At 43.0% G+C, this 15033-nt stretch overlaps 1 protein-coding gene across 4 annotated transcripts; it reads right to left on the reverse strand.

The window, feature by feature from the left end:
- Positions 1–4840: 4840 nt before the first annotated feature.
- Positions 4841–10364, reverse strand: IDNK (IDNK gluconokinase). 4 transcript variants are annotated; one of them, XM_056324607.1, is made up of 5 exons: positions 10313–10364; positions 9979–10009; positions 9599–9685; positions 8016–8059; positions 4841–5858 (listed from the first exon to the last, which is right to left on the reverse strand). In XM_056324607.1, exons 3-5 carry the CDS (start codon positions 9626–9628, stop codon positions 5498–5500), a joined length of 435 nt encoding a protein of 144 aa, XP_056180582.1. In that variant the 5' UTR covers positions 9629–9685; positions 9979–10009; positions 10313–10364; the 3' UTR covers positions 4841–5497. The 4 variants fall into 4 exon arrangements, with proteins under 4 accessions (XP_056180582.1, XP_056180581.1, XP_056180584.1 ...); XM_056324606.1 differs by lacking the exon at positions 10313–10364 and adding an exon at positions 10165–10271; XM_056324609.1 differs by lacking the exons at positions 9979–10009; positions 10313–10364 and adding an exon at positions 10165–10289.
- Between the last annotated feature and the right edge of the window lie 4669 nt (positions 10365–15033).

Genomic DNA, 15033 nt, shown 5'->3' on the forward strand with positions numbered 1-15033 from the left:
ACTGTCTAGTAATCTTGTCTTACTTTGGCAGTAAGTAAGTTGATCAAATACTGGTGATGCATGGCACTGGGAAAATTTCAGGAAGTTCTCCTGGTTAGCAGCCTCTGCCGCTGGATCAAAGTCTCATAGAGGTAACAGCATGAAGTGTTAAAATAAACAGGAATAGATTAAAATAGAATCTATTGGTAAGATAAAAGGTTTTGATTATATTAAATTCAAAATACCTATAGTTTGGGTGCAAAATTATTGCCAAGCCAGTGATCAGACCCATCATCATACCTTCACAGTGACTTCTATTGGGTGGGTAGCTTTCATTGCACCAAGTGCATGACTGTGATAGGGAGGTGATACAGATAGCAAGTAGTTTCTGTAGAATAATCACTACCTTTTTACAGTTACTTTCACAAGACTTTGTTAGGATCTTCAGAGTAACTAATCTGACTATAACATGCCTTACTAGGGCCTTGTTTTAATAAATTTAAGACCCCTCATCATACAGAAGGCAAGTCCTTTTGAGAATACAATCTGTAACATGCAGAAAGCCTACTGTCAAATGAAAAGGTTGGGTGGGGAAGGGAGTAATTTTAGCAAGCTTTACCAAGGCACTAAAACAATGATGAATCTAATTAGCATGAATGCTTTCTTGAGACAGTATGCAGTTCACCTATGTAAGTATTTCAGTTGCATGTTACAAACTAGGAGATGCTATATTTGAAGTAAAATTTTATTGCAATTCAGCAAGAGGTGAAATTTGATCTACATTCTACAGTGAGCCTTGAGCTAAGTTTCCTTCTTGAAATACAGGTGATATTTATCAGTAAGTATTGTCAACTAGTAACAACAGTTACTGACTTTCTGTAAGTGATGGTAAAACACTGAGCCAGCTTTTGCATAGGAGGGATTTTCAGAAAACACAGTAAATGGAATAAAGTTTGTAAGTAGGGTAGACTTTTTATTAATCTTTAACAATAAAAGAATGATAACACTTGGTGGTGTAATGGCATATTACAGTGTTTCTGTTAGTGCACTGCTTCCCCATCCCCCATTGCTGCTTTTACCATCTTTCTAAAATTCTCTCTTAAGAAGTATGATCTACCTCTTCTTTCAGGAGCCATTATAGTTAACTGCAAGCACTTCGGTAACTTGTATTTGAACTGCTTGCATTTTGGACCAGAAAAAGGGCATGTCTGCCTGAAGCTTGTCTCTGTTTTCTTTTCCTTTTCCCCTACACTGGACCAAATGATCTGGTAGGATTGATCCGGTCTACAGAGCTGCCTTGCCTGATAATCAGACTATTGCTAGAGATAGTAACTATTGCTAGAGATAGTAACTGCTGCAAAAAGAAAAAGCTGGAAGTCATGGTAGTGTGAATTGACAGATGCCATTTAAAATATGTATATTCAAATCAAAGGTTGTTACAGTACTGTTGGGAAAGTGACAGCAAGATTTCTAGTTTTAAGGATGTGGTTTCTTCTTGGTCCAGTGCCTGCCTAATAAAATAACCACCTCAATTTAGAGCAGAGTTGCCAGGCAGCTGGGGTTGTTCCTTTGCCCGTATAGACAACCTGTGTAGTTTTAAGAAGGTTGTACCTTTTCTGTATGTAATGTATGAATGGATACTGTTACTGGGATCTAGCATTTCATTTGTATTTCCTCATAGCATTGCAAAATGCTTATGCTGTATTAGGTACAGTATTTACACAGCATGTTACAAACTATGCTTAGCATAAAATCTTGAGGAGGTATAGAGCATCTATCTTCCATAGATAAATTGTGCTCATGGCAGAAACATGGCAGAGAAAAAACAATTTTTAACTCCAGATGTTTCCTTCTTAGCTTTTGCTGCCTTTGCTAAATGAATTTCAAAATACAGACAGAAAGCTTGCATCCCAATAACCTGAGCTAAACATAAATAACCTGCCCAACTAACCTGAACACAACATCCCTAATACAGTGTTCAGTTCACTTAAAAAAAAGGCAGGGGGTGGGGTGGGGTGTAAATGAAAGGTGGGGTTGTCTTTTGGCAGGTAAATGAAACTTAAGTACAGGGATTCTTCTGCGATCTCTTCCTTCCACTCTACACATGCCAAGCCTCCTTGAAATCAAGAGTGGTTTTATGTGGTTAGCATTTGGGTAACTGACATCTGTTAATTTGTGATGCACAAGATGTAAATGAAGAGAAGTAATGCTTTTTTATAGTTTAGAACAGCAGATAACAACAGATTAAGTTGACAACAACCTTTTATGCAGTATCTGAAACTGTCTCAAATTATGGAGCTGGGGTCCACAGCCAGGCATGCAAAATGCGAATGTGCTGTTCTTTTAAATAATTTGCACTTTCCTGCAGCTGCATGTGAACAGGCTGGCAGAAAACTGGAGGCTTTTCCCGTGTAGGGGAAAAAAGCCAGCCACTCCTGCAATCCCCTGTGGATTTAGCATTGCAAAGGTCAGGTATGTGGCACTGTGGCAAAAGTTTTAGTAAACTAACGGTTCTGTCCAGCTCGTTACACAAGCATGGTCCTGTGTTGGGGAAAATAAACTGAATGTGAGATGGAGCTAATGGAAGGTTTCCCAGGAGCCTTGCAATCTTCCTTTTCTAAATAAAAAGCAAGCCAGAAGAGTGTAGAGGTAAAGCATCTGTAAGAAGTTGTGTTCGTGAAGATTTCACCTGCACCGTAACTGCTTCTTGGTTTCTACTTGTTTATGGAGCGGGCAGGTTGTGCAGTTTTTTTGGCTTCATGTCCCTCTCTGAGATAAAGTATGGTGGAGGCAAACTCCTGCCTTTTCTGAGATTCAGAGAGAAATGCAGATGCTTGGCATTATCTTCAGATCCATATTCTGAGAAAAACTGATGTGTGTTTAACGTTTTGCTGTGTTCACTTACTGTCAGCTTCCCTTTCTTGGAAATGGGAGGTTCTCATGAGCACCAAGTCTGCAAAATATGACTAGCTTTAGGTAGGTGCTGATAATTCCTAGTTAATGTGGGGGCTAGAACAGTGAAGATACAGAGGTGTCTTCTGTTAATGGAAGTGGGAATTGCAAGCTTCAGGCACCAGCTGATCAGGACTTGGCAGACTAAAGTACTGAACTCCAGGCTGTGAAAACTACATGTATCTTGTGACATGTTTATCTAAATGGTTGCTTTGTTGTCCTTTCAGAATCATTTGAACTGTAGAAATACCTGTTTTGCTTTAAGTAAAAGCAAAAGGCAAAATATTAAAAAGCTAAGGAAAGGAAATACTCCTGTCATGGGAGCTAAGAGTGAGAAATACCGCAACCTAATTTGACAAAGCATGACTTGGCTGTAAGTAAGAACATACTGTTTTGTTCAGAAAAGACTTACAAAACCCTAGGTGCTTACATTGGCTTTCCTAAGAGGGAATAGTTTTTAAGTGTTGAGTACAATTTTCTGCTGGTGCCAGCAGCTTCGGGAGCATCCCATAAAAGCTGACAAACAGATCTCAATATCGGGAGTCTAGTCTTTTCAGAACTCATGCTTGAGAATGTTGCCCAACTATTGTTTTTTTAAGGTCTGATCATATCTGTGACAGGGTGCAGCTGCTTTCCCATCACTGTTCAGTGTCCTGACCTAGTTTTACTCTGTCTGAAAAAAAGTGAGCACAGATCTCTATTTAGTAATGGGTATATTACAGAGGCTTTCTTTGTAAAATTGTGTATTGGGAAAATAGGAAGACATCACAAAAAGCGGGAGGTACCACGAGAGGGTGCCGTTTCTTTGACTATCACAGCTACTAAACCTTCACCGTTCTGACAAGTCACTTTGTCTGAAGAGGTGCCTAGTCGCTGAAGTTTGATGGTGCTAAGGATCAGACAGACATACCTGTCTTTTGCACGTACCTTTGCCTCTGTTTTAAGCTTGCACCTTGGCTCTCACCATAACCAGACTCTGAACTGAGAGCAAGCCCTGTTTCTAATGCTGCTGTGCTGTACAGCAGGAGACTAAAACTGGTAACAGCCTGGTAATCTCCCTCCGGGTCACGAACAAACACGAAAAGGCCACTTCTGTGTGGGTATGTTAACATACACAACCCCAAATCTGTTTCTAAGAATGTCTGCTTTCACTCAAGTAACACCTATTTATTGTACTGATCTAAGCACAGTAGTTTGTCTAGTGAACTACAAAGCCCTTACTACTCATACATAATGAAAACTAAGACAAATGTTTGTCTTGGTTATCAGATAGTTATCCAGGTAAAAATTACACCAAAGATGTTTTGAAACATGAGTTTTGATTCTAAAGGAGTTCATCTGTCATCCTAGAAATGAAAAAATTGCATGACAGTAAAAATGATCCATGTGCAATGGCATCCATTCAGATGTGACCCAAATATTTGTTTCTTACAGAAACTATCTGTAGATTTCATTAAGCTAAACGTGGCATCCCTTGTGTAACAAGACATAAAGAACTTTTTAAGAAACTCTGGCAATAAAAAAGGATTTCAGCCTTAAATTCTGTGAGTTAGGTAACAGACAGGCTATTTGGAATTTTCCAATCACCAAAAAAAAAGTGAGAAATGTGCATTAGAAATAGTTTGATCTTAAGCTTTAAAGCAGTTGTATGAACACCTATCCATATGCATGTGTTGGAGTGGGCATTGGCAGAGGTGGAAAACTAAAGCACACACCAGAAAAGGGAAGTGAAGGAGGAGGTCCAACTGTGAGAGAGGTATTAGTTTTTCTATAAGAAGGAAATGTCTATCAATCTTGTATTATTTTCACTCAATTTGTATAGAGTATTGATCACTGGTTGACTCACTCTCCACTGTACCTCATTAATGCGTGTGCTTTATACATGAAAACCATGAGCTGAGAGCCAATATGATGCCACTTACACTTTATTTCTAAAACTTTCCATACAATTAATTGCATTTTGTATATTGCCTCACCACCACTACCTTTTTTTCCTCACATTTTTCAGCTGGGTGTTCAGTAAGAGTTCACAGAAGTTCTCATGAGGTCACCAGTGCCCTGGTTAGCTAGGACACAAAGCTACAACTTACTGAAGATCTGGTAGTGAGACAGTGGTAGTGTCAGGCGCAGAACTTCATCATCCATGTTCCTGCCTCTTACACTTCTAGAAAAATAGATTGTTTCTAACAAAGCTGTAAATTATTTCATCACTTAATAGCAGAAGTGCCCATGTCCACAGAGTAAAAATTAAAATGAGGAAAATTAATTATTGTGTATGACCCTTGGCAGGATATTCAAAAGCAGGCTTTTCCTAAAATGGGAGTTTTAACTTCATATGGTGAAGGGTTAAAGAAGTTGACAGTTTTTGAAAATTTCATCTTGCACATCTTCTACAGAGCCATGATAAAAATACTAAAAAAAAAGCTCTTAATATTGCAATCCATTTAAGTACCAAGAAAAACAATTTGTTTCTATTTAATAATTAAGTTTTTAACTTAATAATTAAAATGCTGTTTCACAATCTTAATATCTTAAAAGATAATTTCTGCATGTGTAGTTCAGGGTATTACTCTAGAAGAGCCTCATCCTGCAAAATGGCACTCTCTATCTCCAGCAATATCTTGGGGAGAGATTTTTCTACACTGACAGTAATAAAATTTTCTGGTGCTGTAGGAGGCTCCAGAGTATCAAACTGAGACTTGAGAAGTTCAGGTGGCATGAAATGTCCTCTCCTCTTCTCCAGGCGGCCAGCAATAATGTTTATAGGCCCATGCAAATGAACAAAGAGGATCTTCAGTGCTGGCTTTTCTCCTGGTTGTGCTGGCTGCTTGCTTTCAATTGCAGATGCTCCGCTAACTAATACAAGCCTGTACATCTTCTTCAGTGCAGAACAGGCCAGAACAGCATCTTGGCTACGCGAGTCTTCTCTATCAAAAATGAAAGAAGAAAAAAATACATCCACGTGTGGTATAACAAAATGTTATTCTGTATTAGTTCTACTGAACAAGGGAGATGAGACCCGGATCCCTGCAGAGGACAGCCTTGGGAGAAGCGGCATTTTTTCATAATTTTGACAGGATTTTGAAATCAAATTACCAATGCAGGTGAAGATGTGATTTGAAAGCGAGGTCAGGCTAGCCAGCCTCTTGGTAAAATGTAAATCTTGGGAACATTTTCTATTAGCCACCATTCTTTCCCAAATCAAATTTAGTTCTAGCACTGGGAAGTATCACCATCATTTCCCCACTTGCTGAGAACAGCAGCAACTGAATATCCATACAAACTCCCATCTGTTATCTATAAAATTACTGTACTAATCTGTTCAGAGTATGTGGCTGCTGAACAGTACAGGCCTCTGTTCTTAAATACATACGGAGGTATACTTTCAACACCTGTTTTCATTGTGTCATATTTAACTGTAATGTTCTATTCTATGTTTCCTGTAATGGCAGCACTGCATATATGTCCACTTCAAGTTAAACAAGGGATTGGATGCAAGTAAATTAATGCCTTGCACATAGGATTTTTTACTGGTAAAGTTTCTTAAAATAAAGGAAGCATTAAATGGTGGGTGTGTCTGTTTCATTGAAAAGCAAATCCAGAATTAGTTTTGTAATCAAATTAAAATTAGGTATGAATCTATTTAAAAATTATGCTCTGTTCATCAGATTTTGGTGCACAAGGAAACAAGAACTTATAATATCTACTATTTTCACCTAGGTAAGCCAATGCCAGCCTCAGCTACTTGTACCAGTAATTAAAACACTGGCATTAGGGTCTTTTAAAGTATACTTGATTTTGCAAAGTTTCTGGAGCTGGGCAGTAGCCTTGGGCTAGCATGTAACATAAGGCAATGGATCCAGAGTAACAATCCAGACAAACTTCTCAGTAAATGAGCCCGCACCAATGAGGTATGCTCACCTGGTGTGCTCAAGCAAGGAACAGCCACGGTGTAAAGGCAAGCTAAAGAGTCCCTGCTCTCCCAGCCTTTCCTCATTTGGGAGGCGCTTCAGTCCCTTCATCACCTACATGGCCCATCACTGGATACTCTCCAGTATGTTCATGTCTCTGTCATGATGGAGAACCCAGAAATGAACACAGCACTCCAGGTGTGGCCTCACGAGTGCTAAGGAGAGGGAAAGGATCACTTCCCTCGACCTGCTGGCAATACTTTGTGTAATACAGCCCAGGATATTGCTGGCCTGCCTTTTCAGAAGAGCACAATTGCTGGCTCATTCAGCTTGGGTGTCTGCCACAGCACCTCCACAGGTCCTTTTCTGCTAAGCTGCTTTCCAGCTGGGTGCCGGGCAGTGTCTGTACTGGTGCCTGGGGCTGTTCCTCCCCAGGGGGAGGCCTTTGCACTTCTTAAACTGCATGGAGTTCCTGCCAGCCCATTTCCACAGCCTATCAAGGTCCCTCTAGACCCGCCACCCCTCGCAGTTTGATGTCATCTGCAAACTTGCTGAGAGTTCACTTTGCCCCATCACCCAGATCATTAATGAAGATGTTAAACAGGACAGGACCCAGCACTGACCCCTGGGGTATACCACTAAGTTACCAGCCCCCGGACAGACTTCGTGCCACTGATCACCACCCTTTGCACCTGGCTGTTCAGCCAGTTTTCAATCCACCTCACTGTCTGCTCATCCAGCACTTAACTTCCATCAGCTTCTCTATAAGGATCCTATGGCAGATGATGTCAAGCAAACTTGACACTGTATCTTTAACAATATTTTATAAAATTTTATCCTGCTGTCACTATTGGTGGATTTTGTGGTTATGTACTTTGTAAGTATCTAATGTCAGGCGTGTTACTGAACTGGATCCTTGAAATTATTTTTACACAGACAGTAGAAAAACAACTATCATTGCCAACAATTTCCCAACACTTTTATTCAGGCATTATCTCACCCTTAGCAATTACTGTGACAGCTTAGATAAATGAAAATGGAATGGCTTTACTACCTGCAGAATATTTTTACACTACTACATACATTTCTGCTTTGGAATGCAATGGAGAAAAATACTTTTGGTACTTTTTATTTTCTTTAGCCTAAACTCCTCACAGCTAGATGTTCTCTTACCTCCTTAGTATATCATGCAATACACAAAGCCAGGGAATCCTGTCCTAGATAGAAAACAAGTTAGTTCAAAATTGTTTATGAAATTGATTTGAAACAATTAGTTCCAACATCTAGAGCATTTTGACTAGAGATGAAAATTAGCATTAAACTGTACAGCAAGTTCAGTTTTGATTCTCATTCTTCCTAACGCAGATTCACCTGAAGGCTAACAAGAAGTGCTCATGTTGTCAGTACGATGTTTTTAGTGGAATAGTACTTTTTACATTACAGATACCTGGAACTATCTGATGGAAGTAGTTTGTATTTACATGTAGCATGCATGTTGTAAACCTTTGAATGACAGTCAACTTCTCTCTTGCTTCCATTATACAATTCAAATGTACAGCCTGAATTGTTGTTTCTTTTTCCTTGTATCTTGGCACATACACACAATGCTTTGGATCAAAGTTGAGATTTTCAGGAACAGATTTAAATTTAGTTATCTGCAATAAAATATATCATTTTTATGTCGGTAGCAATCACAAATGTGTTGTCATAGCCACAATTTTGCAATACTTCTGCTTGGTAGTTAGGCAAACACAATGTGAGTGGTCGATCAACTTATTATAATCTTATTTTAAATGTTAAGCTCCCAGAAACATTTTTTTGTACATATTGAGTACTAAACAACTGCTCCCATTTCATCTTTCAATGCTGTTATTGCTGAGTGAGTACAATAAATGATAAATGGACAAATAAATGCAACAACTCTTTGTTATTGTCATTACAGAATCATGTCCCACTGGAAGGCACTCACAATTTTGCATCTCTGGAGCTTCAGAAGAGATGCTTCCCTCTTGCTCACACTATACGCCAATGGTTTAGTCATTCCTTTGCACAGTGCTGCTTTAGACGACATGCTAGCATATATGAACTTCCAACTAATACTGAAAGATTAAAGTTTCTAGAACCTACAATATTGTTTTTCAGACTATACAGAGTGCTTTGAAGAACTCCCTAGCTCAGCTTTGTTTCTAGATATTTCCCAGAAAAAGTTCAAGAGGTGTCATCTTGTAACTTTTCTAATCACTCAAGTCTCTCAATTTGTAAGTATTGTGAAACTAACTTGATCTTTTCTACCTGTTTAAGCTTGAACAACAGGCTGAAGGGAAGGAAGGACGTTTTAAGAAGGAGCCTGTAAAACAGAATCTTGTGGACTAATCACTGCAGTAACTGAAAGTGATGAAATGTACTTCACTAGAAATATTTGCTTGTCTTCTTGTACTTAACTCGAAGCAACAGCATGTAATCTAAAGCTGCGACCTGTATATTGATGTAGAGGGAGAGACTTCTGAGAGAGAAATCCTGAATCAGAAGCAACCGCCTTGTGAGCTACCAAGCACACTTTGATAAAACTACTTTGTTTACTCAGAAATCTTTGTAACACAAGAAGCCTCCCCCTTACCGGCTGCAGACCTGTAATTTCAGCCTGTGCCTACAGTCAGCCTAGTCCACCTGAAGTACAACTCACTGCAGTGGGATGTGCCAGAGGTTACTCAGGTAACTGTGTCGATGGCTGTTCTTTCAGGGTGTATACAAGGTACCTCGTCATTTAGTGGTATTCCTTCTGCCATCTTCTTTTTGTTCTCTGGAGAATGGTAATCATCAGCATCGTAGAATTTCCATCCGAGCTAAGAAAAAAAAATATATAAATTATTGATCATTCAGCCAAACCAGGCGAGCTAACAAGGCTCCCAGGCTTTATGACGATGTAATTTCTACGCCAAGCCTCTTGCACCACAGCATGGATCACCACTTACGTCATGTCGATTAGCAACAATTACAACGCCGGCTCAGCAGCAGCAACCGCTGACACAGCGCGGCGCGGCGCTGAGCGCGCCCCCGCCCCAGCCCGCCCGGCCCGGCCCGGCCGCCCGCAGGCAGGGGGCTGCCCGCCGCCCCCGGAGCCGGCACGGACACGCACCTTGGCTGCCAGGCGCGACCCCACCGTGGTCCTGCAGGGAAGCAACGAGAGTCGGTTAGAGCCTGCCCTGGCCCTCGGGCAAGGGGCTGAGACCCCCGCCCCCGCAGACCGGCTCCGGCAGCCTGCGGCGACGGCGAGTCGGAAACACCCGCCCGGGGCAGCCCCCGCCGCCCGCCCGGTACCTACTTCCCCGAGCCGCTGACGCCCATCACCACCACCAGCACCATGGCTGCCGGCCCGCCGCGGCGCTCCCCGCCGCCTCTCCCCGCTCCCCTCTCCTGCCTCCGCGCCGCCGCCCCGGCCCCCTCCCCGGCTGCGGGAGGCGTGTGCGTACCCGCCCGCAGGCTTCGGGCGCGGAGGGCGGCGCCGCGGGGAGGTGGGGAAAGCACCGCCTCCTGGCCCCGCCCGCCCCGCGCGCCCCGCCCGCCCCGCGCGCCCCGCCCGCCCCGCGCGCCCCGCCCGCCCCGCGCGCCCCGCCCGCCCCGCGCGCCCCGCCCGCCCCGCGCGCCCCGCCCGCCCCGCGCGCCCCGCCCGCCCCGCGCGCCCCGCCCGCCCCGCGCGCCCCGCCCGCCCCGCGCGCCCCGCCCGCCCCGCGCGCCCCGCCCGCCCCGCGCGCCCCGCCCGCCCCGCGCGCCCCGCCCGCCCCGCGCGCCCCGCCCGCCCCGCGCGCCCCGCCCGCCCCGCGCGCCCCGCCCGCCCCGCGCGCCCCGCCCGCGGTGGCACCGTGCGCAGGGCCTGCCGCGCGTTCCTCGCTGTGCCGCCTGGCCGCGCGCCTCCTGCCCCGTGGCCCCCGCGCGCCCCGCGCCGGCCGCGGCCCCGGCGACGCGGGTAACGGGGAGCGGCGGCTGCCGTGAGCGTTACAGGGCGCTGGTCACCCGTGCGCACGCAGGCCTCTGCCTTTACAACAGTCAGCCCGCGCCCCGTGGCCTGGCTAACGCTTGTTGCAGCGCTCTTGCTAAGGATGAGTCAAGTCCTACATATACTTTAAAGTGTGGCACTGCCCTTAGACACCCGTGCCGTGCTGCTGGCACGTACCCACGTCCGGCCTGGCAAGGTTTCTGCCCTTGCAGATCACGGGCGGCAGAGCTCCGGCCAGCGCTCGTGGAGTTTTCCTAGGCAGGGGAGCAGCACCGGCATTGCCCGCGGGAGCCGGGAGGGCATGGCCTGCACCTGCCTTCGTGCCCCGCTGGGGAAGCACTGCTGCTGTTTGCAGGTGTTTATTTTGAAACACAACCTAGAAAATTCATGGCACTGGCATTGTGCATTTTGTTTTCAGCTTCCTTTCTTAAATCTTGTCTTTGCAGGATCCCGTCGTATCCTAGGTGGAGAAATTGCCACCTGCCACTAATGCTGCGAAGAGGACAGCAGCACGGTAGTGGCAGGGCATAACAAATCCCTGGATGTCCACAAGACTCGGATGACAGCCTCTTCGTGGGAAAGGCTGCAGTCTAAATAGAGAGTATATGGGTGACGAGAATGTGCAAGTGGGGCAGTAGTTTGTGGGGGGGGTTCTTTTTTCCTTTTTGGAAAGGTTGTAGTAGATCTGTGTCTTGGGGGAAGGTGTGGAGGGAACAATACCTCTTGGGAGTAACAAGGCAGAGAGGGCAGGGGCATAGGCAGGCTGATGGGTGTGGGATGTCCCAGACCTGCAGCTCACGTCCCTGACTGACAGCCTATGCATGCACAGCGAGTGATGTACCGTGGGCACTGTGTTTCTTGCTCCTGGATGGACTGTGTATGCCATATGTGAATGCTAAAGTTGCTTTGCCTGTGCGCGGTAGGCACGGCAGGGATTTACAGACTTTGGCAGTTTGGTCGGAACAGGCACCGCAACTAAACAACACAATGTCTGGCAGTTCCAGTCCAGGTTCTATATATTCTACTTGAAGACAATTTGCAGGTGGAAAAAGAGTTAACAGTCAATTGAGCTCAGACATCTCATAATCCTACCGGGGGAAGGGCTAGCAGGTACCTTGAGTAGATGGCCTGACGCTAGGGTGTCAGGAAGGGAAGAAGTATCCATGAAAAAATCACAAAGCTGGTTGGGCACCAAGGATGGTCACATCGTACTGCATGTATCACCGCCAATGTGGGAGTTCAGCTGCTAATGCTTTATAAACCACAGTTGACAATGAGGAGCAGTGGGTAATAAGCGTGTTTTTCAGGTTACAGGCGCTGACTTGTTCCAGAATAGGCAGTAGTGCTAATTCTAAGTATAATGATGTCATATTTCTTGTATAGTCATGATTATTTGACATAATACGATGGATTTACCCATGTTTAAAAAAAACGTTAACAAGTCCTGGTGTTTTTATAATATTGTCTCAAATATGCTGTCATACAGATTCTGAAACGGTGTACCTTGCTCACTTACCCATGGCTTCACGCTTCTGTGTGAGAAATTGTTGTTTGAAATAATAAAAGAGGTCTTAAATGAACATGTTATTAGCCATACTGATCCATCCAGTTAGTTTTAACTCATTCCTTCTACAGTTCACATTCTGGTTTCTCTGCTAGCATAGGGATAGATAGAAAAGAGTTTTTATCTTTCTTTAATAAAAAAAAAATTAATTGGCACTGCCATAACAAAAGATGTATTGAAATTTGAAAATGTGATTTTATGGGAAAATATCTCCCTGTTTGAATTATAGACATTGGATTTCCTCTTTGTTTTTCTCCTGTAAGTAAAGGCTATCTAGGTGATTGCAAAATGAACAAGTTCATTACACTGGACAGAGAAAACCTAAAACTTTATTTAGAGAAGAGATCTGTTAGTGGTGGTGACTCTTCATGAGATAAATTTAAATTGTTTCTTTTTTATGAGTATTTTAAGTTAGCTTCTCCTTTGAAGGAATAAAGTTTTTTAATACATATCAGTTAAGTTTCTCAACTAGAAGTCCTTCTCCAAAATAAAGAAGACTGAGTGAATCCTAGCTTCTGAACCTAAAAGGAGTAATGTGATCTTATGAATCAAACCTTGGAAGAAATTCTCAGAAAGTACATTAAGTCTCCCAGTCCCCATGAAATTTTATTTGCTTTGCAGGGCACTTCAAATAACGTTATGAACAATGGATGCCTTGTGGAGTTTTTTTGTTATCTGTTTCTGACTATTTAATTGAAGTTGGAACTGCCTGTAGTTCACATACCTATTAAGAGTTTCTTAACAAAGACCAGAACCTTCAAAGTTATTAGGCCACCACGTAAACAGCCTAGTCCTCAAATTACTAACAGACCACAATGATTCCTTTAAGGCTCCCAGTGACTGAATGCAAATCATGCTGTAATGGCAGTATGATTGTGCTAAAGTAATTCAATTTGCCTGTGTCTTTTCAGTTTCTTGGCTGATTAATTGTGAGGCAGGAGGAAATGTTTCATTCAGATGAGAGCTCTTGGGAGATCCAGGAACAAAACTGAAAATACCTGTGGTTGCTTTGATCCTGAAAGCATTATCACAATTGCTATTCCCATTCCCAGAATTAAAACCTTAATTTTTCTGTCACAACAATCCTTGAGATTTTGTTAACATCAAGAGCAACTGACTACCCCACTCCAGCGCACACTCAACTGCTTTTGTAACGAGATTATCACAATTTTATCCAGCTTCATTACTACGAAGCAGAGAAAACATCTGTTTCTCTATTTGACAGCTTTTTTTCATAATGTACAAGTTTGCATTTTATGAAAAGCTCCATGCTGGACTGGTATGATGTCATCTAACAGCTATTTTATATCACTGTATTTGCAGGAAGTCTTGCCAGGAGTTCTCTTTCACTCAAAAAAAGTGAAAGCCTACTTGTCATTAACAAACCATGAGCATGCGTTGACGGAGCTGTACAGACAGCAGATGCTGCTGCAGGGAGGGGAAGAGGAGGAGGAGAAAACTAATCAGACTGTACAAACACAGGAGCCTATAGGCAATACGAAGAAGGCAATTATATTCAGACTTCCTGCTAGTGTGGTTCATTTGATTTGTGCAGATAGAATTCAAGTTAGTAGTCAACTGGAGAGGCGATTGGGTAAATTTCAGCCACATGGTTGACTTAACAGGATCACGTCGCATACTCTTCGGTATCACTTAAGGTATGCTTAATGAAGTTGTAGATCCCACAAGGTATGTAGATACTTTTGGTTAGAGTTGAATTAGGATTCCCCTTCAAGTCAGTCCTAATCAGAGACAAAATAAATATTTTTTCCGCTTATTATTTCTTCAATAACATGGAGGAGCTTCATAATAGTCTCTGTCATTTAATAATATGAGCACATCTTAGGAAATTTATTCTGATGCTGTCGTTCCATTGACGACCATTTGCTGTAATTGGCATGGGTGCCTTCTCTCTAGCATTTAAAATTAATATTACTTCCAGTGTTTGCAGAACATATAACTTGATTCTGAAGCTCTGATGTAGTTACGTAAAAAAGCTGTATGGTTTAATGAATTCCAGAGTACATTGACATAGCTGAAATAGGAGACTATGGAATGTCAATGTCTTCTGATGTTTTATTTATTATATTTAATAACAGGTGAAATTAGGATATAATGGTGAATGATGAACAGTCAAAAATTAAAAGGAAACCCCCCCCCTCAAGAATACCTACCTACCAGAAAACTGATCATGCACTTCTAGCCCCTAAAGAGTTTCCAGATACAGAATTTTTAAATACTTTTTTAAATGGCATTTAGTCTGTTTTATGGCTTTGGGGAATATTTTCAGTGTCTTTCTGAGCCTCTGTGGTTTGACTAATTGTCTAATACTGAATTTGTGGAATTCAGTAAAGCTTTATCGTCAAATTAGCTGCCTAATTTTAGAGAAGGGTAACATAGGAAAGAAAGGATTTTACTTTTCTGAACTTATTTCTACTTGCCTTTACTTTATCTGCCTCCTTCCCAAAGACACTAGGAAAGGTCTGTTGTATTCAGGATATTGCCGAATTCAAAGTAGGAGAAAACTACTCCTGTTCTAATTCATGATTGAAACTTGCCCCGGCATAATGGTGAACTACTATAAGAGTGCACAGACCTCTTAAACCTTGCCAGCAACATGCAGCATCATGGAC

This window comes from Falco biarmicus, chromosome Z (assembly GCF_023638135.1).
Source record: "Falco biarmicus isolate bFalBia1 chromosome Z, bFalBia1.pri, whole genome shotgun sequence".
NCBI lineage: Eukaryota > Metazoa > Chordata > Aves > Falconiformes > Falconidae > Falco > Falco biarmicus.